At 48.9% G+C, this 26,464-nt stretch overlaps 1 protein-coding gene across 1 annotated transcript; it reads right to left on the bottom strand.

Moving 5' to 3' along the window:
- Positions 1-476: 476 nt before the first annotated feature.
- Cdcp2 (CUB domain containing protein 2) lies at positions 477-16,656 on the bottom strand. The gene is made up of 6 exons (XM_090333744.1): positions 16,578-16,656; positions 10,462-10,809; positions 7,956-8,291; positions 6,400-6,753; positions 3,300-3,478; positions 477-803 (listed from the first exon to the last, which is right to left on the bottom strand). Exons 1-6 carry the CDS (start codon positions 16,654-16,656, stop codon positions 477-479), a joined length of 1,623 nt encoding a protein of 540 aa, XP_090189870.1.
- Between the last annotated feature and the right edge of the window lie 9,808 nt (positions 16,657-26,464).

Here is a 26,464-nt window from a genome sequence, read left to right as displayed (position 1 = left end):
GAGCTGGCTCGTCTTAGACGAGGACTCCACAGCATCTGGATTGATTCATGGGGGTGGAGGCCTTTGGGTGGGTATTGTGCCTGTTGCCAATGAAAGTTTGGGATAGGTAATTTATTGGGAAAATAAGGTAATTTGTGAAACATACGTGCTGCAGGGTGAATCCTGCTCTGCCACGCTGATTGCCACTGTTCAACATATGGGAGAATCCTTTTCTGTAGTGGAATATCTTTAAAACTACTAGCAGAGGTTGCATTCTCCTATATGACAGGCTACAGTTACATATCCAGTCATCCTCTTCTCTTAGCCTCACACCATCCCTGCAAGGTAGCAGAGTGGAGAGGTGGTCCCTAGGAAACAGGCTAAGAGAGGGACATGACTTGCTCATGAGTCAGTCATCAAGGTGCCATCCTGCCCCTGTTGTGGGTACCCAAGGTGCCTCGCAGGGATGTCAGGTGCTGGCGTGCCTCCCTTCCGGCTCACAGCAGCATCAGGACCACAATGGCAATGACCATGAGGATGCCAGCCAGGATGCAAAGACCCAGGAACACAATGTCACTGGTGTCCTGGGTGACCATGGTCACTGGACCGTCTGGCACCTCCACTTCATCCCCAGGTGGCGCCTCCTGGAGGTGTTCAGCTGTGGCAGCATAGGGCCCGAGCCAGTCAGAGCCAGACAGCAGGTGGACAGACGCCTCCTTGCGTCGGGGTTCACAACGAACTTCGTACTTATGAACGTCCTCCCGCCCGGCGGCTGAGAAGTCGATGTACAGCACGCTAACGATCACGGATGTGTTGTTTCTCCTCTGTGGGGACAGGGCACCTACTCACATCTCATGTAGCCCGAGCTGAGCCCGTTCCTCCACACACCCGCCTCGCCCAGATTCACATCCTGGCTCAGCCACTGATTCCTTCTCATTGACTCTGAGTCCTGGAGGTCGCAAGTATTAATGGGACAGTATGAGAGTGGGGGGACCCCATCTATAGAAGGACAAAATCCCGTTGGATGGCAGAGCCCATGACAGTATAAGTAATATTGGCTAACCCCAGGGAGTCATGTTCCAGGCTCTGGGTTTTAGGGCTGGGAGTTCATTTAATTCTCACTACAGTCTTACTTAGTACCATTAACATTTCCACATTTTACATTTGGGGAAACTAAGGCACGGTCTTGGCTGAGGTCAAAGGTAAGAGATGGTGTTTTCACCCAGACCTGCCCACTTTTACCTGTGTTGTTAGTTGTCACATCTCACTCCAATCAAGGAGCACCCTTGGAAAATTTGCAAAGGTAACTACTGAAGCCCACAGGCAATAACTTGCCCAGAGTGAAATCCAAAAGCAAGTCTCCTGCCTCTCAGCGGCTTTGTCCCTCATGTACTGTGGTCTTCCTTCAGGAGCCTTTTTCCTCCCAGTTATCTAATACCAGGTGCCTATCCTAACACCACTGGTCCCTTGGATGCTACCCTCAAGTTGGGAAGAATTATTAAAAAGCACATTGCTGCCCACTGCTGTGGATGAAGGAAGGAGGGGTCTGATGGCCATAAGCCAAAGGGCGACGTGCACCAGAGTGTAAGAGTACTGAGGGACCATCTCCTCTCCCACTCCAGATCCACTGCTGCTACTACTGCTCAGGCTGCCTGCATGTGGATGGACAGAGGAGCCCAGTGAGTTGGGCTTCTGAAACTCCTAAGTCTAGAAGCAGCCGTGTCATAAGACCCTAGACTGGGCTGAAGGAAGGGCTGAAGGAGTGCTATAATCAGCTTGGCAGACTAAGGACCTCTTCCAACTTTGAGTTTCTGAAGGTTCTAATCTCAAGTCCCTAAAGGAGCCCTCTGTCTTGGTGTTCTCAGTCTGTCAGCCTTCCTTACTTCTGAGAGGAGCTTGTGACATGAGTTTTGGGGCTAGAGAATCAGGACATGCACAAAGCAAGACAGAACCTGAGACTGAAAAAAGACCAGTGAGGAAGAAGTCACTCTGAGCTACAAATGATGGAGAGAAACCATAGAGACTTTGGAGCAGGAGACTGGGGGCTTTCACAAGTGGGAGACTTGGGAAGGAAAAGAAGCTGCCTGAGACAAGACAGTGATGGCCAAAGGGGTGCAAGAAAGGTTAGCCTTTATATTTTCACTACATTTGTCTACTTGAGTCTCCTTGACAGCAATTCAATATAGACCACACCTCAGGGTCTAGGACTTTTGTAGGTTATACTAGGCATTGGAGTCTAAGGTCCTCATATTCCACATTGCTAGGTATTAACTCATCAGTCCAGAGTTCTGTGGTTCTGAGCCCTGGGTCGTAGGGGAGTTCTGAGACTGTATCCCTAAATCCTTGGTTCTAGGATCTCATGAGTCTCCGGGAAGCTTGGGCTCCTTTATCTTCATTATTCCACAATTTGAATGGGCTTCTGTCCCAAAGAAAACTCCTGGGGTTCTCAGGGCACGGAATAGGAGTGAGTACAGAATGCCAGGATCCCATTTCATTTATCAGGCCCCAAGAATAGGTGCTGAGGAGAAGGCTAGAGGAGGCAGAGGGGAGAACTGGAAGAGCAAAAGGCTTGTGGTTAATGGTGAAGGGCAAGGAGTTGTTTGCTGGAAGGAACCTTATGTCTGCCAAGCCAGGCTGCGAGTTCCCAGACGCCAACACTGGAGTGTATGTCCAGTGAAGGTGGACCATCGTTCCTTCTGTCCCCACCTCCCTTCCTGCCCTCTCTCTCACAGTACCAAATTCCAGGGTGCCAGGCCACTGCCCAGTGACTCTCTGAGAGCCCTGAGCCTGGGTTCACAGTCCCCTCCAAATCTAACGATACTAGACAAATTTCACTTGTGAACGTTACAGCCTTCAGAGAGAGGGAGAATCTGGTACTTGAAAGGCACTTTTGTTTGTGGAGCCCTTGGACAGATTTGGATTGCTGGGCTGGGGAGGGGTGGAGGTGAAGAGCAAGGCTGGATGGGTGTGTATATTAAAGGCGAGAGGACGTGGTGTCCCTGAGGGTTCTGACCAAGAAGGCAGAAATAGCAAGGGACTTGTGTATGGTCACCAATAGGACCTTTTGAGAGAAGTGAGTGGAGACTGTAGGCTGTGGCTGGGCTGCCAGCAGGCCTGCTCTCCTCACTTCTTTCTTAGAATTATCTGCTATGCTGCCTAGCTGAGAAAGACCTCAAGGTGAACAAGAGCCTAGAAGGACTGAATGAGGCTTGTGCAGTCACTGCAAGCAGGACGAGAAGCTGGAGAACGGCAGGTACCTTTCAGCTTGACTCAGGGCCCCTTCCTCCTGCTTGCCCTCCTTCCGTCTTCCCCACCCCTACCTGAGACTCAGTGCCACAGGTGTCAAAGCGGGCCTGGATCCGGAAGTTGCTGCCGACTTCCTGGGCAGTGCAGCTCCGGCTGCCCAGGTAAACCTTGGTCCGCTCCAGTGGGGCCAGTGCCCGTGCTGAGATCAGGATCTGGAAGTCTCTGCGGGAGCAGCTCACGTTCATGGGTACCACTGGGAACAGGAGGGAGAAGCTGGAGGAAGACGTCAGGGACAGGCAGACTGCTCTCATGTCCCTAAGCCCCACCAAGGGAAGTGGATGGGAAAAACCATGGCCCAGAGTGCACAAAGCTCTTATGGAATCCTCCAGGGCACTGTAGAGGATATTTTACATTCATTACTCCTAAGTAAACTCTATTGGACTGTGCATAAACCCAGTGTGTCTGATTCTCTCTGAGCCCAGCACAGTTTGGCAGGCCTAATGAATGCTGAAGGAATAAGCAAGTGAGTGAGTGGGTGAAAATTCTTCAGTATAATGGATACTTGCTGGGCCACTGGTGGCTCACACCTGTAATCCTAGCTACTCAGGAAGCAGAAATCTGAGGATCATGGATCAAAACCAGCCCAGGCAGATAAATCTGTGAGACTGATCTCTCCCACCAGAAAGCCCCCAGAAGTAGATAGGTGGCTCAAGTGGTAGAGCCCCAGCCTTGGGTAAAAAGGCAAGAGTATGAAGCTCTGAATTCAAGACCCAGTGTTGGCATAAAAATGAGGGAATGAATGAACGAAAGCTACCTTTAGCCGGGCTCTGATGGCTTACACACATAATCCCAGCTACTCAGGAGGTTCAGATATGAGGATGGTGGTTCAAAGCCAGCCCTGGGCAGAAAGGCTATGAGACTGTTATCTGCAATTAACTACTTAAAAAAAAAACTGGAAGTGGAGCTGTGGCTCAAAGTGGTAGAGGGCTAGCCTTGAGAAAAAATAAAATCTTGGGGGACTGGGGGGAAGGGGACCGGGAATGTGGCCTAGTAGTAGATTGCTTGCCTAGCATGCACAAAGACCCAGATTCGATTCCTCGGTATCACATACATAGAAAAAAACCGGAAGTGGTGCTGAGGCTCAAGTGGTAGAGCTCTAGCTTTGAGAAAGTCCAAGGACAGTGCTCAGGCCCTGAGCTCAAGCCCAGGACTGGCAGAGAGAGAGAGAGAGAGAGAGAGAGAGAGAGAGAGAGAGAGAGAGAGAGAGAGAGAGAGAGAGAGAGAGAGAGAGAGAGAGGGAGGGGAGGGAGGGAGGGAGGGAGGGAGAGAGAGAGAGAGAGAGAGAGAGAGAGAGAGAGAGAGAGAGAGAGAGAGAGAGAGAGAGAGAGAGAGAGTGTCCGAGGACAGCACCCAGGCCCTAAGTTCAAACCCCAGGACTGACAAAAAAAAGTTACCCTGGTATACTGTAATGCATTCAGTCATTCATTTAGTAATTTAACAGAGTCATCGACAGACTACTGTGCATGTTATTCTAAGTACCACTAACACAGAAATGAAAAGAAACCAAACATTATCCCTGCCCTTTAGAGCTTATGCCCTAAGTGAGTGGAGGAGATAATTACATAAAGTACCCGGACCTATAGAAAGCTCTGAAGGAGAGTCAAGCAGATGAAAGACTGGAAGAACACAGTAGGCTGAGGGAGGGAGAAGCCCAGTTCTGAAGAGTGTGGATGGGGAGCCAGCACCTCTCCTGAGATGGTCCAGTGAACTAGACAATTAAACTTGTTTTAGTTTTGGAAATTGAAGCTCTGAGTGGTAAACTTCTTCTTCTTCTTCTTCTTCTTTTTTTTAATAGTGGCTGAGTCAGGAGTGGCTGAGTCCTGTAGCCTGTGAGTCTATAGGATTTCCAAGTTCATGGCTTCTCCCAGCTATTTGGCAGTCGCCTGTGCACTTTGCCATTAGCACGATATGTGAGTGTGACTCTAAGTGTTGTGTGTGTGTGTGTGCAGGCCTATGTGTAAAAGGGCAGGGGAAAGGCTGGCGGTAGCTGGTGGGAGGAAAGGAAGAGAGATCTGGCAAGCAGAGACCTAGACCCCTAAGCCCCCTCTCTGGGAAATGCCTCAGACATATTTCAGCCTCGGCTGTCTGGGCAGGCTGGGATTTATGAGCCTGCCGTCTCCCACGATGATCGCAGTGGCGCTGAACTGTGTGTCACCCCTGATTGATGCTGAGGCTGCCCTCCCAGCATGGAGGCAGCCAGCAGCCTGGGCCCCATCTGGAGCCTGGCCCAGCTCAAGTGCCCTGTCTGACCCTGGACTCCCACGGGGACCTGGGGAGGGGGAAGAGGGGGTAGGGGCTCCTGTTCCAAAGCCCCTGGAACCAGAGTCAGGATTAGAGTCGCTTCTACCTCAGTTCACCAGAGGCACTGAAGGAGGGTGAGGCTCATTTTAAATTACATGGAGCTGGGAAAGGCTTGAGCCTGAAAGTAAGTCTAGCAGAGGCAGGACAGCATCTGAGACTCTGGGTCTATGTCTTCATTTGTGTGTGTGCATGTATGCGTGCATGCACGCCTGTGTGTGTGTGTGTGTGTGTGTGTGTGTGTGTGTTGGTCGTGAGGTTTGAACTCTGGGCCTGGGTGCTACCCTGAGCTTTTCAGCTCAAGGCTAGTATTCTACCACTTGAGCCACTTCTCTTTTTCTGGTAGTCTCACAGACCACGGAGACTGTTTTCCGGAGTTTCAGGGACTTTGTGCCTGGGCTGGCTTTGAACCTCAGGCCTCAGATCTCAGCCTCCTGAGTAGCTAGGATTACAGGTATGAGTCACCGGCGCCCAGCTATGCCCTTATGGTGTAAATGGAAAATCCTAGGTTTGGAGAGCAAATGCGATGAGCCAGCTAGTTGTGACATGGCTGGCCAGGATGGCACCAGACTCGCACTGCACTCTCCCTACCTCCAGGGTGAAGCCGCGTTCTGCACCCCCCTTCCTGCATCCCGCCATTATTTCCTGACCTCCTTGCCTAGGTTTCCTCCCCCTCTCCTTAGGTGGCAACACCATGGCCCTCTTCTGGGGTCTTCAAGACCATGCTAGTATAACGTTTCTCCCCCTCCCTGAGGCAGGACCCTCCTAACCTAACTCTGAGTCCCATTTCTTCCCCACGCCCCCAGCCCAGCTGACCTCCAATGTAGGCCACAGAGAAGCCTCTGCTGGTGGTGCTGCGGTCCGTGTGCAGCAGAAGCAGGAGCTGGTTGTGGCTGGAGGTGAGGGGTGGTGGCAGGTGGCGACCACACCAACTCCCTAGCAGTGGTGCCTCCTCACTGGCTCCATCAAAGGCTGCCAGATGGTCGAAGTCACAGGTCCTGGTCATGCCGTTGGGGTCCTCCAGATCCAGGTCCAGGAAGAAGACCTTGACCCGGTAGCCAGGAGGCAGGCGGATGGTCCAGTGGCAGTGGATATTGTTGGGGTAGGAGCCCGGGTACTGGGGGCTGGAGAAGTTGCCACGCATAGCTGTGTACACCTCCTGGCATTCTCCTAGGTGTGAGGGGGAGGAACAATGGGAGGAGAGTGGGAGCCACCTTCTCCAGTGACAGCTCAGTGGATACCACGGGGCCTATCACTATAGGCAGATGTGGCCCCAGTAAGCAAGCCTGCCACCTTGTCCCATCTTGTCTGAGCTGGAACTCTCAGTCTCAAGGCAGTCCCCTGGAAGAATGCTGGCTTGTTCGGAACTTAGCAATTATTCCTAATACCTGCCCTCAAGTCCAAACTCCCTGGCTGAACAGACAAGACAGTTCATGACTGGGGTCTTGCCTCTCTTCTTGATGCTACTTTGCTGTGGTTTGGGTAAGTACACCTTAAACTCCAAACCAGTAAAGGCTTGGTGCCAGCCCTTGGTGGAAGATAGAAAGGGCGAGACCCACAAGAAAAGAGGTCTAGGCAGGGGTGGGGGCATAGTCTAGAGGGGCGATTAAATGGGATCCTGTTCTCTTTCTTTTGCTTCCTGGGTGCCGTGAGGTGAGCAGCTTTGCTCCATCCTGCACTCCCCGCCATGAAGTATTGCCTCATGACAGGCCCAAAGACAACAGGCTAGCTGGTCGTGAACTGGCTTCTGATACCATGAGCCAAAGTAAATCTTTCCTCCTTGTAATTTATGTCCAGTACTTTGTCACAGCAGCTAAGAACCTAGTGTCCACTTTCTTTATTCCAGCCCTACTAAGCACCTTCCAGGACAGTCAGCACCCTCAAACATTCTGTCCTCACCCTTTTACACACATTGTCCCACCTGCTTGGAAGACATTTCCCTTCCTCTACCTCTTTCCAACTCCCTCAAGCGCTGTTCAGTTCTCTCCTCCTTCTGGATGACCCCCAAGATTCTGACTGTTCCTACACAAGTTGTCATTGTCTTACCTATCTCCACACCTATGAACACTGCGAGGGCCCATCTGCTCCTTTGTTCAAACATAAATTGTATACTTAATTAATTAAATGTACAAGTATTAGGTCACACCGTGCAGAAACTTGTCTGAGGAGCACAGGAAGGGACTCACAGAGGAAGTAGTGAATGGATAGCTTGGTCTTGGTTAGAAAGGAAATGCTGGAACATTCTACAGAGTACAGAAGCCCTTATGTTCCTGAGGATCAGGAAAGAGTGACACCCCCCAGCCTCAGCGTACCAGGGAGGCAGGAGTCCTCAGCACAGGGGTGCTGGGTGGAGGGACCTCAGCATCTCCTACCTGAGAAGTAGTAGGCCTTGAACCCCCGGCCTCCGATGTTGAAGTCTGACTTGAATACCACTTGCAGTTCATGGCCCGATGACGTGAGCGTGGGGGGCCTGGTGCTGCCACAGTAGTGGTGCCCGTGGGCGGGGCCAGGAGCCCCAAGCACTGCCACGTAGTCATAGGTGCACTGCTCACTGCCTTCCACCTGGAAGTCCACGAACACCAGCTTGACTGTGGCGGGTCCCGAGGCATGGATCACCCAGTGGCACTCCATGTTGTTGGGGTAGTTGTTGGGGTACTCAGGGCTGGTGAGCATCCCCGACAGGCCAGTCAGGACGCCGCCGCACACATCTGCAAGGAAACCTTTGTGGATGGGCCTTTTCTTCCTGTGGCTCCTGACCTCCTTCCTGAGGAACCAGACATCCCCAAGTACTGAGGCCAAGAGAACCTCAGTGCCATCTACAGAGCTCTTGTGGCAGGCTCAACCTAGCACCCCATCTTCGTAATCTTCCTATAGACCCTACCAGGAATGTACCCTGGCCTTTTCCTGTTATCTTGAGAAAACTGAGCCAGAGAGAAATGAGCTAGCAAGGTATGGACAGAAATATGCTGATCTCACTACTGAGCCCCAGTAGAGAATTCTAGGGCTGGGGCAAAGCATAGATCTGAGTCGTGTGGCTCCAGAAGTGAGAGCCAGGTCATTTATGTATTGCATTCACAGATTCTAGGCTGAGGGACAGAGAAGTGAAGATTGGCAGGGAAACAGTGAAGCCGAAGGCTCTGAGTCACTCCACAGGAAGAAAACTGGTAGAGTTATGCGTATGTGTGAGATCCTTGTCAGCTTATCATCTCCTCCCACCAGACCAGAGCCCAAAGTCCCTGACCCTAGGAATTGGATAAAAACCTCCCTAACTGATGAGGAAACTGGGATTTTGAGGAAGATCTGAAGATGAGTGGCCTCTCAGCTCTGCCTTCTATTAGCTGTATAACCCTGGGAAAGTAACCTAGCTTCTCTGAGCCTTATCATATATTAGAGATCATAATATACTGGGCTTCAACTAGTGTAGAGAGTGAGAAGATGTTATAGAAAGACCTTAGTGCCCATCTAGGCCTGTAGAACTATGAGGAAGGTGATGTCAAGTTCTGTGACTTGCTGAAAGTCACCAGCAGAGACAGCAAGCTGGGGCACTATTTCATAAGACTTCAGAATCTTGGGCATTAGGGGCCTTGCTTCTTCTCTCCATGCTGTGCGATCTTGGCAAGGTAAATTCCTCTCTGATCTCAGATTTATTCTTTGTAAAGGTAGAGTGTAATAGACAATCTTGGACATCTTTCAATGCTACCAACTTTGGTAAGGGCTTCCAAACAGACTCTGGGACACCCCATTGGCCCAGAGAACTGGCCAAAGGTCATTCTTCTGTTATGATTCCAACTATCTGAATAGTTAAAAGAAAGAGCCATAGTCATGAGTTTTATATGTAATAGTTTGGGTCACTGGAACACTGAAATCCATGGGTTTTTTTTTTGTATGTTTTTGTTTTTGTGGGTCATAGGCTTGAACTCTGGTCCTGGGTGCTGTCTCTGAGCTCTTCAGCTCAAGGTTACTGCCCTACCCCTGGGCCTGGGCCTTTGTCCTGAGCTCTTCAGCTCAAGGCTACCGCCCTAACCCTTGAGCCACAGCCCCACTTCCCATTTTCTAGTGATTAATTGGAGATAAGAGTCTCAGATTCTTTAGTGCTGGGGCTGGCTTTGAACTGCAATCCTCAAATCTCAGCCTCCCGTGTAGCTAGGATTACAGGCGTGAGCCATTGTGCCCTTGCCGGCTCCATGTATTCTTCAATGACTGGTTTATTACCAAATAAATACATGTTACCAAAATGCTGCCTTTATTTTTTTTTAGACACCAGTTCCAATTGATAGAAGGCTTTTCTTATCTAAAAAGATGTTGGAGAATATGGCATGTAGAATTATGATTTGGATATTGAAATATTCTAAAAAGATCAAAGGGCCTAAAATTCCCAAACTCTGATTTTATCAGCCCATTGCCATTCTTATATTAATATTCAGTAAATCTAAACCTCTACTTTTGACACAAACTGGGTGTCTCACTTAAGTGCTGGGGTAATTGTGAGTGAACTCTATGGATCAGTGGCCCTTGGCATGACCAAGGCCTTTGACCTTGAGTGTAGAGAGGAGGTCTGGACCCTTCAGTAGTTTGATGCCATACCACAGGGCAAGAAGCATAGGGCATAGACCATGATGAGCCTGGACTCCAAACACAGCAAGAGCCTCTGGGGACCAGGGACTCCTGGAGGAGCTGGAGTGTTCAGGAAGCAGGCATAGTGTTGGTGACTACATGAGCATGAGCATCAAGGGTTCTGCCTCTCCCTTGCTGTACAGGAGAACAGGGCCATCCAGGTCACAGAGCAGGTTGTGCTAAGATCTACCTACAGCTCTAACCTGAACCACTCTCCCCCCTCCAGGCCATGGCCAGCCTCTCTGCGGCCATGTCCCCACTGACCTTTCTGATAGGCTGCAGAAAAGCCATGGCTGGCCACATGCTTGTCTGAGTGGAAGATGATGGACATGACATGCCAGGAGGAGGAGAAGGGCGGTGGAGGCACTTGGCCACAGAACCTTCCCAGCAGATTACCCTTGTCTCCAGAGGCCCCGTTGTAGATCTCCAGGAAGTCGAAGCTGCAGGTGTCATGGTATTCTAGGTCGAAGGCATGAAAGGTAAGCAGCACAGAGGATCCCTCTGCCACCACTATCAACCAGCTGCACTCGGTGTTGTAAGGGTATAGTCTTGGGAAGTTGGGGCTGGAGAAGTTTCCAGAAGGTGCCGAGAGTACACCTCCACATTTGACACCTAGAGCAAGAGAGAAGGATGGCTTCAGTTTGGGGGGGGTTCTTGGAGATGATAGATAGATAGATAGATAGATAGGAAGATAGCTAGATAGATAATCAAAGCTGAGTGGTTGGGGCAGGATGAAGGAGTATAGGCCATAGCCAGCAATTCACATATCCATGTATTTGCATGTCCTTCAAATACTGGACATTGAAGCATTTTTGCGCCATTCAACAAGCATTATTTGAATGCTAGACATGATTCTAAATCTAGGGTCACAGTGGAAAGAAAATAGACAAGTAAAATGTAGAACTTATGGATAACCAAAGAGACCAAGGGAGGAAAAAAGGGACTAAAGAAGGGTTGGTATGCCAGTGACTTCTCAGTGCTGTAACAAAATACCTGAGATGGTTAACATGAAGGAGAAAGGATTTATTTTGACTCATTCTTTCAGAGGTTTTAGTCTATGGCTCTGGGCTCCAAAGGCAACATGTCATGGTAGAGAGAGTATGTTGGAGCAGAGCTGTTGACTTCATGGTTGCAGGAAGCAGAGAGGAGAGAAAGGGAGCAGGAGGGGAGAGGAGAGAAAGGCAATGGAAGCAAAAGAAAGGGGAGGGGAGAGGGAGGGAGAGAGGAAGAATGAAGGAAGGGGCCAGGGACAAAATATAGTCTTTGCCCCTACTGATCATTCCTACAATCATTCCTACCTTCCACAGTTTCTACAACCTCCTGAGTTCAAGTCCCAGGACTGGCAAAAATAAATGAATAAATAAAATTTAATGCACCCCCTAAAAATCTCAAGCGAAGCAAATCAATATAACTATGTGCCAGTTGGAGACACAGTCACATGAAGAAAAATAATTATGAATGAATGTGAATTCTCTATTCTGACAGTACATTTCTAGTATGACAAATCTTAAGGACAAATGAATTAACGAATTCAACAATGTGCAATAGTCTTACTGTTAGGAACAATAGTTAAGTATTACTTACAAATATGCATATGGATTAAAGCAAAGAAATATGCTAATGTCAATTAAAACCAAGGTGTTCGATGTGAAATGAGAGATTAAAAAATATAAATACAGTAGGGCAACAGAGGCTCAAGCCTGTAATCCTAGCTACTCAGGAGGCTGAGATCTGAGGATTAGGGTTTGAAGCCAGCCATGGTAAGAAAGTCTGTGAGACTCTTACCTCCAGTAAATACTCAGAAAAAGACAGAAATTGTGCTGTGGCTCAAGCAGTACAGCACTAGCCTTGAGACAGGGCTCAGACCTAGAGTTCAAGCTCCCAGGACTGGTAAAAAAAAATACACACACACACACACACACACACACACACACACACACACACACACACACACACACACACACACTGGCATGGCATCCATGTTGACATATGCCTATATTGCCAGACTAGGGAGAAGGTGTCAGAGAGACCCAATGAATTAGAGGCCAGCCTGAACTACTTAACAATAAAATATATGTATCAGAAAAAATTAAAATTCTTGATTCTTAACATGAGTTGAAACTATTAGTATGAACTGATATTCCCTCCATTCCTTGCTCCTTTCCTTCTTTCTTCCCTCCCTCTTCCTTCCTACCTTCCTTCTTTCTTTTCTTTTGTTTTAAACGGGATGTAACCATGTAACTATTTTGCTTACTGGACTCAAATTCAAGAATCTTCTGCTTCAGTCTCCTGAGTACTAGAATCTGCTATGTCATAAGATTTAGTTTTATTGCTTTAAAACACTGTTTAATAAGCAAGCTTAGGAGCAATAATATTGCAGTTGCATGTTATACCCCTAGGCTTTAGATTCAGATTATTGTGCCCAACCAAACTGGCATTCCATAGAGAAATGGCTGGTAACCAGGTCTCCGGTATGGGAAATCTACAAAATACACTTCAACACACTTGTCATGCTAGCCAGGAAAGACACTATCAAAGACTGCGGGGATTTTGTAAGAAGACCCAGGAACCCTTGAAGGTTAAAAGAAAACACAATCTGGACATGGGTAAAGAACAATAAGGTCAAGGACGTGGTTTGAACACAGGTAAAGATTTTCATGAGATTGTCTCAGCCAATAGAAAATGAGATGTTTTGTCATGTGCTGGTCATACCAGCTATTTGGGAAGCACAAATAGAAGGACTAAGGTTCATAAATATGAAACCCTATCTAAAAAATAGGCTAGAGGGGCCTGGAGTTTAGCCTAGTGGTAGAGTGCTTGCCTAGCATGCACAAAGACCCAGGTTTGATTCCTTGGTATCACATACATAGAAAAAAGCCAGAAGTGGTGCTGAGGTTTAAGTGGTAGCCTTGAGAAATTCCAAGGACAGTGCTCAAGCCCCAGGACTGGCAAAAAAAAAAAAAAAAGTAGGCTAGAAGACTAGAACCAATATTCCATGGAGGTTTGCAAAATTCTGATTTTCTAGTGCTATTATTTTTTCCTATAGTCTTTTTTTTGTTGTTGTTTGTTTTTTGCCAGTCCTGGGCTTGAGCTCAGGGCCTGAGCACTGTCCTTGGACTCTCTCAAGGCTAGAGCTCTACCACCTGAGCCTCAGCACCACTTTTGGCTTTTTCCTATGTATGTGGTACCGAGGAATTGAACCTGGGTCTTCATGCATGCTAAGCAAGCACTCTACCACTAAACCAAACTCCCGGCCCTATAAATAGCAACATTCCCTCACTAGCTGTGGAGAGATCTGGTCCATATAATGATGCTTCATTTCTTGCCCTTTCTACTTACCAATTTTCAAAACAAAAATGTAGTGTCCCAGACATACACACATACAAAAACCCATAAATATTTTTCTTAATTATTTTGGATTGCATTGTAAATTCATAAGGGTCTTAAAATATGTATTTACATAATTTTTATTATTTTTCTTTATTGAGATTGAGTAATTACATACATAATCATTTTTATATTCACAGTTATATGAGTCCTCATTCTGATTTACAAAGCTTGTGATTAACAAAAAAAAATACAAAGACCTCAAGTTTTATATGGGAAAAAAGTTTAACTCTTTGAACATTAATGATAACATTATTTCTTCCTGATGAGGTGATATAAACATTTCTTTCCTGTTGCTTAGTTTCAGCTGTTTTCTCTTTCTTTTTTGTTTATTTTGCAGTGCTGGAGTTCAAATGCAGTGTCTGGGGCTTGCTAGGCAGACACTGAAGCCACACTTTTAGGCCATTTTTGGCTTTATTTTTCACATAGGTATCTCATTTTTGCCCAATCTTGGACTTTGATCCTCTTTCCTATGCCTCCTAAGTATCCAGAGTTACAAGCAGGAGACACATGACTTCACAAGATTGTGTATGTTTGATGTATCTCTACTGTAATCCTTTTCTTCTTCCACCCCACTCCTCTTTCTCTTTCTTCTCTCTTCCCTACACCCTTATTTCACTTTATTACAGAATTTTCTCCATAGTATTAACATAGTATTCAGCATACTGCTGATTTTTCTTATTTATTTGGTCCCTTGATGCTTCTCTTTTGTTGTTGGTGGTGGGAGTGGTCATAGGGTTTGAACTAAGGGCTTGGACACCATCCCTGAGCATTTTTTACTCAAGGCTTGCACTCTACCACTTTGAGTCACAGCTGTCCTTCTAGTTTTCTGGTGGTTAATTGAAGAGTCCCTGAAGAGGCCCATGACCTTCTTGTCCTCCCAGGACTAGCACTGAGCCATGATTCTCAGATCTCAGCCTCCTGAGTAGCCACCAGCACTCAGCCTTGCTGTTTCTCTCACATAAAAATGTATACTCTTAGCGGGGCATGGTGGCTCATGCCTGCAATCCTAGCTACACAGGAGGCTGAGATCTAAAGATCGTGGTTCAAAGCCAGCCCAGCACTAAAGACTTTGGGACTCTTATCTCCAATTAACCACTAGAAAAGTGGAGCATTTGGCTCCAGGGGTAGGGTGGTACCCTTGAGCTGAAGAGCTCAGGGACAATGCCCAGGTCCAGGGTTCAAGCCCCACCCCCACCCCCACCCCCACAGGCACAAAAGTACATTCTAAGATCAAGAACTGTTTTTTTTTTTTCCCTCCTGCTATAACGCAAGCTCTGGCATACATGAAGTGTATTGCTGAATGCACATGTGAGTGAATGAACTCATACAGGCCTCATTGAAGCCGTCCAAGGGAAACAGTCAGGGTAACTGTTAAGAACTCCATTTTGGTGAGAGAAAGGACAAAGGGAGAACCAATGCAACACTGATATGTATAAGACAATATGCTGGAAAGGCACTTTACAACATGGGGAGGGGGGAATTAAGGGAGAGGGAAAGTGGGAGGAAAAAAAGAGGGAGAGGGTAACAATGTTCCACAAGAAATGTACTCTCTACCTTACATATATAACTGTAACCCCTCTGTACATCACTTTGACAAAAAATTAAACTAATTTAAAAAAAAAGAGAGAGAACTCCACAGATGAGGTCAACATCCCAGAAAGGGAGCTTCTTATTCTATCTGACATCATTTGCTTTGATCTGCCAGTGCTCCTTCTTCCAACTTTTTTTTTTTTTTGCCAGTCCTGGGCTTAAGCTCAGGGTCTGAGCACTGTCCTTGGATTTTTCTCAAGGCTAGAGCTCTACCACTTGAGCCTCAGCACCACTTCTGGCTTTTTCCAAGTATGTGGTACCAAGGAATTGAACCGGGGTCTTCCTGTATGCTAGGCAAGCACTCTACCACTAGGCCAAACTCCCAGCTCTCCTTCTTCCAACTCTTGCACCTCTTTTATACACTACTCCCTCTCTCCTTCTTCATGTTCTCCTTCCTTCCTTGGGGGGCAGGCAATCCTCTCCCCCTCCCATGACTAGCCTGTGGAGTGTGCGTGCATAGTATGCATGTGTTCCAGGCTAGGCTGAAGCTGTGCTCCATGCAGCCTCTTGCATGCCTCCATCAGCCTTGGGTGTTCCCTCTCCAAGGAGGTTGGAGCCCTGGAAAAATCACACTGGCAGAAGGCAAGAATCATATTAAGAGTGGAAATGGCGCTGAGGCCAATGGGGCCAATGGGGCCTTGGCTGCTGGCACCTCAGGCCTAGCTCAGCTCCACCCCTGCCGCCTGCCTGGTTCCAGAGCCAAAGCATTTTTCCTTTTTTGCTCAAGCTTCTCCAGAGCAGGTTCTGAAGCATCCTGAAGCACACGCTTCGAATAACATCCCTGGAAGAAAGGCACATCAGCCAGGCACGTGCCCTGCTCAAGATCTGTGCTGATCGGACAGGAGCCTTCCCTGGGGAGCACAGGGAGAAGGTAGGAATGAAGAGAGCCAGGCAGCTGGGACAAAGGCGCACACTGGTGTGCTGTGCCACACAGGTGCTCTGGACTCTGGAGGGAGGGAAACCATTTTCCTGGTGACAGTCGTATGAAGGAAGGGATGGGGACCTGGGGAGTGGGCTGGGCCGGCACCATCCCTTTCTGGGTTCCTTGCACTTCCTAGGCACGCCAGAACCAAGAATGGTGTCTGATTCCTGTCTTTCTGGCAAGAGAATAAAGGGACACTGTGTCCAGTGCCAGTCATTCCCCCACCCTGCCCACAGGGGCGAGAAGCACCATGCACAAGTCCTCAGGCCCTGAGGTGGCCCTGAGCCACAGCACAAATGAAGAGCTTGTCCAGTAGGCCCGAGCCAGACACACTGATGCCTCGTGTTCCCCCCGAAGGAAGCCCTGGGGGCAAGACAAGAAGAGCATCAAGGTCTCCCTGCCACCTAACTTTCCAGAGAATAACCCCTGGCTCTCCCTATGTCTCCCCTCCCACCCTCCACGACCCCACAGCTCCTACCTTTCATGGCTTGGGCTCTGGAACCTGGATGGAGCAGTAGCACTGCTAACAGCAGGCAAGATCGCCACTCTGACAGCATCTCCTCCCTGAGCCCTGCACAGCGCTGCTGATCGGGAGAGCCAGGATCTCAGGGGGTCTGAGTGGGAGGAAGAGAGGTGAGGCTAGAAGGGCCTCCAAGTTAATGGTGGTGTGAATAATTCATTGGTCCTCGAATTAGTAAGCCGATCTCTAGGTGCTTCCTTCACTTCACGCTAAGGTGACGGATCTAGTGTCACTAGGCTAACACATTCTGACATCTGCACTGGCCATACTGTAGAAAGAAGAGAAGCAATGTGGGCCTAGATGGAAATTTGGTGGTGGAGAGAAGATTTGAGTTCCAGGGTCAGGAATCAATCCTAGTTTAGCCTCGGACTTGCCCAGTGACCTTAACAGTCAACATGCATGGGTATTGGTCTTCTCATCTGTCCAGTGGGGCTATTCAACTCTGCCTCTGAGATAACCTATACTCAAGTACACTGGAGGCACTGGATATAGGCTAATGTACATAGCAGGTGTCTCCCATTGGTCTTTCCTATCTGCCATTCCTGAGGAAGCCATAAGAGCCTACATTTTGTGGGACAAGTTTTCTTCTGATGTGAGCATTGAGTTCAGAGGGTGAGAGAAGGGAGTAGTGGGGACAAATGTGTGAGAATAACACAGTGGATCAGAAATGGCTCATACCTGTAATCCTAGCAGGAAGCTGGGGTCTGAGGATTGAGATTCGTAGCCAGCCAGGGCAGGAAACTCATGAGACTGTTATTTCTGATTATGTATAAAAAACTCCAGAAGTAGAGCTATAATTCAGATGGTAGAGAACAAGCCTTGAGCACAAAAGCTCAGAGAGAGCATCCAGGCCCTGAGTTCAAGTCCCAGGACTGGCGTGCATATGTGGGCACGCGTGTGTGTGCACCTGCATCCCCCCTCGCACACACACACACATGCACACACACACACACACACACACACACACACACACACACACACAGTTGGGCAATTCCTAATACATTAGTGGCTTTGGCCCCCAGGTACCTTCTAGCCAAGAAGAGAAAGGCTTGCTCCTTCATGGATCCAATGCTTTGTTTACTTGCCATTCATTATGTACCAGGTCCTGTGTGAGAAGCTGTAGCTGCAGCTGTAAAAAATGCCCTAGAGGGATCTGTGGCCTGCAGGAAATAGAACTTTATTTCCCTGTGGGAACCATTGGTTTAGCACCACCACATACATCTAAGCTATGTCTGAGTTAGGCATGGGGGAATTAGAGGGAACTGTGGCACATACCAGCCGTCCTGGACCTGGCTTCTCCTCTCTTGAGGTCTTAGTCCTGAATCTCATACTGCTGGCTGAGGGGCCTGGAAAAGTCCCCCATGCTTTCTGAGGCCCAGTTTTGTCCACAGGGCAATAGACTGCAGTCTGGGGATCACCAATAGAACATCTGAGCCAGTCTGGGTCGGTGCATAGAAACAAGTGTGCTTGTTATTTACCCTAGAGGAACCGAGACATCCATCTGCCAGACCATATGTCACCTCTGGCCCATCCTTTCATCAGGAAGTCCCCAGGGAGCCCTGCACTGCCAGAGGAGGAGGCCACCTGGCAGGTGTTCAGCAAAGAGAACCAGAAATGGTTAGGCCTGAGGCCTGGCTTACCTTTAGGGCTGGATTGGCAGGAAAGAAAGGATTTTGCCATTTTGGACAATCTGAAGAGAAAGAGCCTCTGTGAAGCACCTGCTATGTAGGAAAGGCAGTGGCAGCGAGAGGAGGAAGCAGGGTCCTGGGTTTTCTGGTGGCTCCTCTGGGTGCGGCCTCCTACCCAGCACAGCATATAGTATGCTCTCCACTTGCCAGGGGAGGAAGCTGAAACTCCAAGAGCCTGAGCCTGGGCCTTGGGGTAAGTTCCTTTCCAGGAAGCTCCTGGCACATGCCATTCACTGGGTGGGCAATCTCAGTGATTTTAGGGGGTGAGGGGTGAGATAGGATAGGGAGGAGGCTATCTCAGGGTGTATGGCTGGGCAGGTGACTGCTCAGGCACAGTGGGTACCTACAGGAGACAGAGCAATGTCCTTAAGTCATCACAAGTGAGAAATGAGGAAGCAACTATTTAGATCCCGGCTCCCTAGCTGTTCAGGCCTGGCCCCATTTGCCCAAGGTAAGAAGCCCAGGGGTGCAGAAGGGATGCAGTAAAACAGTGTGCAGAGCATGGTCAATGGTCACAGGCATGTGGGAGGGGGCATGAAAGCCTCTGCCACTCATAATAAAAGGTGGTCATAGCAGGGTGGCTCAAGCCTGTAATCCTAGCTACTCAGGAGGCCGTTCTGAGGACTGAGGTTTGAAGCCAGTGTAGGCAGTAAAGTCCATGAGACTCTTATCTCCTTGAGCTGAGGCTCAAGTGGTAGAGTGCTAGCCTTGAGAAAAATCCAAGGACAGTGCTCAGGCCCTGAGCTTAAGCCCAGGACTGGCAAAAAACAAAAAAAAAGCTGGAAGTAGAGCTGTGGTAGAAAGATAGCTTTGAGCAAAAAGAAACTCAGGGAGAGTACCGAGACTCTGTATTCAGTCCCTAGGACTGGGTTGCACATGTATGCACACACACACACACACACACACACACACACACACACACGTTCATAATTATTATTGTGACTTCCAGACTTTCCACCCCCTCCTTTCCAATCACAGCCCATCCCCACTGACTGTCCTGGTGTCCCTCAGGTTTTCACCATAAATAGCTCCCAAGATGAATGCTCACTCTTTCTCTCTCCCCTAGTTTATCTTCTTCTCTGTGCAGTTTCCAGAGTCAGACAACAAGGCAGAAACATAGGAACCTGCCTCAACTCCCCTTTTTCTCACATGCTTGTATTGGTCGCACTTGAGTTTTGCCACCTCTGAATGACTTCTGAAGCCAACATTACACAAGCTCACGATCTTCCTTGCAATACTGTGCCTCTTCCCGGATGGTCTGTGAGTCTTTGCTCTCATCTTCTCCCTCCTCATGGCCTTTCTGCTCTCTCTGAGCTTTCTGGAATCTAATCAGACTATATGGCTAGTTTTCCATCCTCCCCTCCCCTCCCTTCCCCTTCCCTTTCCTCCCTCTTTTCCTTCTCCTCCTTCTCCTTCCTACTCCTCCTTCCCCTATTCCTCCCAATTCTTCCCAATGCTTCTCTTTTCTCTCTTCCTTTTTTCTTTATATTGCCCATAGGTTGACCTTGAACTCTCAGTCATCCTGCTCAGTCTCCCAAGTGTTGGGATTGCAGGTATATACTACCAAAGTGCTCCTGTGCTCTAGCTGGGTGGCCTTTCTGAGGATGCCCTCCTTTCCTGAGAATGTGTTTTTAACCTTGCTGTCTTTGGCCAGGCTTCTGTAACTATCATAAATCAGAAAGCCTATACACAACATGCATTTATTTCTCAGAGTTCTGTCTATGGTCAAGGTGCTGGCAGATTTGGTGACTGGCGAGGGTCCATTTCCTGGATGCGTTCTCAACATGGTTGAAAGGATAAAGGGTTTTTTTTTTGGGGGGGGAGTCCCTTTTATAATCCTCTCCCAGGGGCTTCACCTCCTAACTCCACTGCCTTGGGTATTTGATGTATTGTGGGGGGAGAGGGGACACAACATTCATAGTGAACCTGCTCCATGGAGTGCAGGATGATGTGGCAGTGTGGCAATATGGCACAGGGGTTACGGCTACAGCTTCTAGAACCTAGACCCGATGAGGTCAAATCATGACTGTGGGAGTTACTAGTTGTGTGACCTTGGGTGAGTCCCTGGGTCCCTCCTGGCCTGGTTTCCACTGGTGTAAACTGAGATGGGCTTGTGGCCGTGGAGTGCTGTGAGGACCAGAGGGCAGGATTGGGGTGCACGGGGCAGCAGGGCACCAGCACTGCTGTGGAGGGCTGCGGCGAGCATGCCTTCCTGCCTGTATTTCAAGTGTGTGAATCCCCGAAGCTTCAGACATCAGGTCTTGTCATTTTCATTTTAACCCATCTCTCCTTGAAGTCACCTCTGGGCACCTCCTGCTGCCTGAATGCCCCTCCTTCCAATCAGAGCTTGGCCATCATTCTCTCCTGATCCCTAGGGGAGGTGACAGTGGAGGAACAAAGGGTGCCGCCTGCCAGGGTGTGCCTAAACTGCCCACAGGACGGCCAGCTCTGCTGTCTGTGCCCTGCTGAGCCCTGAGGATCCTGAGGTATGGTATCTTGGCATAAAGTGACTCTCCTCAATATGGCTGGCTCTGCAGCCCCTAGAGCTGGGGGACCTTAGGAAAGGGTTTGAATACCCCAAGATGTAAGTATGCCTCCAAGGGAGGGCACCGATGCTGTGTGCTTTTGTTTCTGTCATCACTGGGCTGTACTGTTTTCTGGTTGTCTATGCTCAGGGCCTTCTGTGTGCTAGTGTCTTATGTGTGGCTGTCCTTTTCTGACAGTGAAGATGCCATCTATGATAGCACCCACACTGTCCGTTTGTGTTTCTTGCACTCTTGTCCATCCGTGTGCACACACGTGGATCACATGCTGTGTGAATGAGTACCCGTCTCCATCAGTGTGTTCCCACTGCAAAAGCACGCATTTCTCCCTCTGGAGATACACAAGGCGAATGTCTGCTGTGATGGGTATAGCAGCAGTTCAGAGCTCTGTGTGCAAGGTCATCTCAGAGGCCATGCGTCCCTCCGTGTACACAGTATGGCAGTCTGCAGACAGAGAGTTCTTTGCCTCTTGGGGTGTGTATATCTGTGCCTGGTGCACATAACAATGGAAGCAGATGCTCACCCCACTTGGGGATACACATCTGTGAACCTCCATGCACATCTCTATATATCCCTGGGGTGCACGCCCATAGCTGGAGTTCTTCTCTAAGCCACTTTGTCTTCATATCTGCTGTCACTGGTGGCTGGGTAAAAGGATGGTGCCAAGAGGATAGTAAGGGTACTGCCTAATCCTGTTCTACTGAGGCCTGGGCTGGCAAGAGGCTATCCCTGAGTCTTAAGAGTTATATCTTTCTCTCCGTGGCTGCAGGGACCTGGGGTAATTTCCCACAATTATGGGCCCTGTGATAAAAGCCAGGGGGCAGGGTCCATTCTCCTTGTCCTGCTTAGTATGAAGGGCATATCATGCCCCAGACTTCTGTTGGAGCCTGACAGGAAGCCTTGGGGACCACACAGTGGGAATGAGGATGTGGAGAAGGGAAAGGAGAAAAGAAGCAGAACACAGGAGAAAGGAGTGAACGGTCCAACAGGTGACTACAAGAGGCAGAGAAAGCTAGGTATAGTGGCACCACCTATACTTTTAGCACTTGGGATGCCACACCTCTCTGAATCTGTGTTTTTCTTTTACAGTCACTCTGTCCTGTTCCTGTTCCTTGAGGCTGGGGTGTGAATGCCACCTGCCAGGAATTATGTCCCAGAAGGCCAGACAGGACAAGGACAAGATTTCCCAGGAGTTTCCAGACAAGAGTGTGACCTTCACAGCCTCTAGCTCCTGGGCCCATGGGAAGAAAGTGAGGAGGGTGTTGGAATCGCTGTCACGTGTGCTTTGGAACCACATCTCATTTAGATGCTCAGTTTGGCAGAGAAGAAAGTGTCCCAGCCACTGATGAGGAAAAGAAGTCCCTAAAGGCTTGCCCCAGAGCTAGGGCAAGACAGAGCTGGCATCTGCTGCCCTGAAACAGAATAGGATCTAGGGCGTCAGACAGAGAAGGGGCTTCTCCTGGAGCCGCTAGCCCCCAACAGTGCTCAGGCACTGCCCTTGCCCACAGTTTAGGCCAGAGGTTTGGGTTCAGAACCCCCACCCCCAGGTTTGGATCTGACATGCTGAAAAGCCTTGCGCATTCCCTAAGCCCCAAGTCCACTGTATGAAGTAGGATTCCCTATCTGCTTCTTCCCTATCTTCTGCTTTGTGGGGCAGCTGGGAGAACTGAATGCACAATCTGGAGGGGAAGGGGCTGTGGGATCTGAAGGTCTGACACCTGTGGCTGTCCGCAGCTGTAGGACAGGAGTGCTAGCACCAAGCCTAGAGATGGCTTAGGTGGCCATGTCCAGCCAAGTGTCTCAATCCTATTTTATGGAGGTGACTGTTCTCATGGCCTTCCCAGGAAGCACACACGTTGCCCAAGGCACAAATAGGAAATCAGAAGAATAGTTAGTTGTCCATGGGTGGCAGAACCAGGATTTAAAGCCAAGATGGCCTGGCTGTCACACTGGAGCTCTGGGCCACTGAGAAGTCTGGTGGAAGGGAAGGGGACACTGATAAGTTTTGCTAGGCCAGGAGTGGGGGTGGGGGGTGAGGAGACACACAAAGGAAGCCTCCTGCTGGTCGGGCTTTTCTCCTCCCCTCCTTTGATGACCAATTAGTCCTGCTTCCTTAGCCAAGTTGGGCCCTCTGTCAAGCCAAAGCTGACTAGAGGAAGTTCGCAGTTATATAAAGGGAAAGTGTCCCAGGGCTCTTCCCTGACTCTGGAGAGGCCACGGGGACTGTGACCTTCAGGGAGTTGTCTTGAAGGTTTCACTGCCTCCTGTCACTGTTCTAGTCCTCCTGTTCTCATCCTACTCCCTCCATACACTCCTCAACTACTCCTTCACAACCACATCTCAGCATGGAGCTTCCCAAACGCCAGCTGGCTTCATCTTCTGTATTACCAGGCCTAAAAAAAAAAAAATCCTGTTCCACAATAAAGCAACTATTGAACTCCTACTGATTGGCAGACATAGTCAGATCCAGCCATGCCCAAACTGCACCCTATGCTTCATTTGAAAAAGCAAAATAATGAGTTGATATCTGTGAAGGCTTTAGAAGAATATATGCTATGTGGTGAGCTCTACTTACACTTCCCTTCATTTAAATTGATTTTTTAAATGTGGCTGGGCATGATGGCACGTGTCCTATAATCTCAGCAATTTAGTAGGACCTTGTCTCAAAATATTTAAGAAGAGCTGGGGCGGGCAGTATAGCTTAGTAGCATGCACTTGCCTCCTCTGAGTGGGGCTTTGAGTTCAACCCTCCAGATTCTCTTTCTCTCTCTCTCTCTCTCTCTCTCTCTCTCTCTCTCTCTCTCTCTCTCTCTCTCTCTCTCTCTCTCTCTCTCTCTCTCTTTCTCTGTCTCTCTCTCTGTCTCTGTCTGTCTCTCTGTCTGTCTCTCTGTCTCTCTCTCTCTCCTCTCTCTCTCTCTCACACACACACACACACACTCAAATGTTTGTAACAACTTTGCAGGGTAAGATGACTGTTTACTGGTTAGGTTTCAAGATAATTGTCTGTTTTTGTATGTGCTGGTCCTGGGGTTTGAACTCAGGGCATGGGTCCTTTCCCCGTGCTTTTTATACCCAAGGCTACCACTTGAGCCACAACTCCATTTCTTGCTTTTTGGGTAGTTTACTGGAGACAAGAGTTTCATAGATTTTCCTCCCAGGGATGGATTTAAACTGTGATCCTCAAATCTCAGCCTCCTGAATTGCTAGGCATGCGCTGCTGGCACCCAGCTGAAAACTGCTTCTAGGAGATTCCTTTCTTTCTTCCTTTCTTTCTTTCTTCCTTCCTTCCTTCCTTTCTTTCTTTCTTTCTTTCTTTCTTTCTTTCTTTCTTTCTTTCTTTCTTTCTTTCTTTCTTTCTTTCTTTCTTTTTGCCAGTCCTGGGGCTTGACTCAGGGCCTGAGCACTGTCCTTGGGGTTTTTTTACTCAAGGCTAGAGCTCTACCACTTGAGCCTCAGCACCACTTCCAGCTTTTTTCTATGTATGTGGTACTGAGGAATCGAACCTGAGTCTTTGTGCATGCTAGGCAAGCACTCTACCACTGGACCAAACTCCCGGCTCCGAGATTCATTTCTTTAACAAGCATTTATTGAACACCTATTATTGCCGGGTCAATACTTTATATGCACATTACCCCACTTAGTCTTCAGGGTCTGTGAGGAGGTATTAGTATCCTCTAGTATTTCCAAACACTCCTTGGGGGAAGTACTACCCTGGCTGGTATGCCTATCTACGTATTCTCCACTGTGTCTCCTCAGGCTGCTGGCCATGCTGGTCAGGGGAGCAGCACTCCTTCTCCAGGTTCTCCATCGAGAACAAGCCTCAGCCGTGCTCCTGAAAGCCCAGAGGCAGGAGCTACCAAGGTCAGCGTCCGGGGCCTCCTGGCTGCACGCAGGCTGACCAGGGAACTCAAGGTGAGCAGCAGGGACTCCCGGGGGGAGGCCTTTAGCCTGAGTGGGTGGAGGGGCTTTGGGCGCAAGGCCATCATTGTTCTTCCTGCCCATATTTTGGCAGTGGGAACAGGACATAATGAAAACAGAACTCCATGTTCTGAGGGTCTGCTGTATGCCAGGCAGAGTGCCAGGCTTTACACATGTTCAGTGTAATAGCATCTGCAGACCCCACCCCCTGGAGACTGTAGGATAATCCCTAGAGTCAGGTACTTCAAACCCAACAGAAACCCCTCCTAAACAATTCTTCCCAAATGTTTGCCAAACACTGGAGTGGGTGATTTACTTAGTCCTTAGGACAATCAGGGAGAGAGAAATCCTTACATCACTGGGGGAGGGGTGGTTCAGAAAGGGAGGCATGGGCAAGGGTAACTGGGAGAAGACTGGGGACCCCAGAGGCCTTATCAGGGCAGCTGAGGAGACAGGGGTAACGGGCCAGATTGCACGTGGAAGATAGTAGAAGTAGGTAATACAGGCAACAGGCTGCTCCCCAAGGAGAGGCTGAGAGTAAGACAGACAAATAGACAGACAGACAGACAGACATATAAACAGGCACAGGGGGTGGTTAAGGAGAGGGAGAGGGAAAGAGGGAGATAGGATAAGGTGATTCTCCAAGAGAGTACCAGGAAAGGTTACTTTGTTTTGTGGCATTATCTCAGGGGCAACTGAGACAGGCCTCAGTGCTAGCGAATAGAGCCAGGAAAGAGATTTTCTGGAGGAAAAGATACATATATCTGGAGACTCAGGGGATCATTGCTCCCTTAGAGGGGTAGGGTAATGAACCCTGAAGAACACCGCCTGTGGGCCAGTGCTCTACTTTACTTATACAGTTCCTTCCCTGTGTTCTTTGGTGCCATCCTGGGAGGAAAAGGATGGCTCCATCTTCCCTTTACAGAGTAGTAGAAAATAGCCTCCAGGCATGTGGCTTCCATCAACCACCACCAGCACAATGCCTGATCCTGTGCTATATGGAGGAATGGGGCGAGAAGGGGACACCATGTTAAGCTCAGCCCTCATACAAGAAACCATTCTCCACCAATACTTTACCTCGTAATAAATATTTTCTTACTTATTAATAATATGGATGTCAGTGGCGCCACACCTGTAATCTTAACTACTTGGAAGGCTAAGATCTGAAAACTGCAGTTCAAAACCAGCCCAGGGTGAGACTCTCATCTCTGATTAACCAGCAAAAAACTAGAAGTGGAGCCTTGGTTCAAGTAGGAGAATGCCAGCCTTGGGCAAAAAAGCTAAGGGAGAGTATCCAGTACTGGCAAGCCATAGTACTCAAGCTCTAGTACTGGCACAAAATTTAAATATCTTATATATGATGTTCCTGCTCTTTAATGACTGTGAGCCTTAAAGGAAAGGATGTAGTAGACTCAATATGCCACCCGAATCGTCCCATCTACCTGCAGCTCCTGTGGGAAGTTTCTATGTGCACCAAGGGCTTCCTAAGTCTTTCATGGCTTCACTGAACCCCCAGGGAGGCTACAAATGCTGGGGGCTCACACTCTAGTGAGCAGGGAGCAGGACTGTTGATGGATGGACTCTCCAGCCTTGTGACCCTTGGCTGGGGTAATTCTGAGTGCAGCCTTTTGGCAGGACCCCAGCAAGGTGAGTGCCAAGTGCCCCTCCCCAGTCTTCCCTCCCCAGCTCATTCCCC

The sequence above is a fragment of the Megascapheus bottae genome, chromosome 6 (assembly GCF_031878675.1).
Source record: "Megascapheus bottae isolate mThoBot1 chromosome 6, mThoBot2.hap1, whole genome shotgun sequence".
Classification (NCBI taxonomy): domain Eukaryota; kingdom Metazoa; phylum Chordata; class Mammalia; order Rodentia; family Geomyidae; genus Megascapheus; species Megascapheus bottae.
Note: the sequence above shows the minus strand (reverse complement) of the source record. Positions and strands in the feature narration are given on the sequence as shown.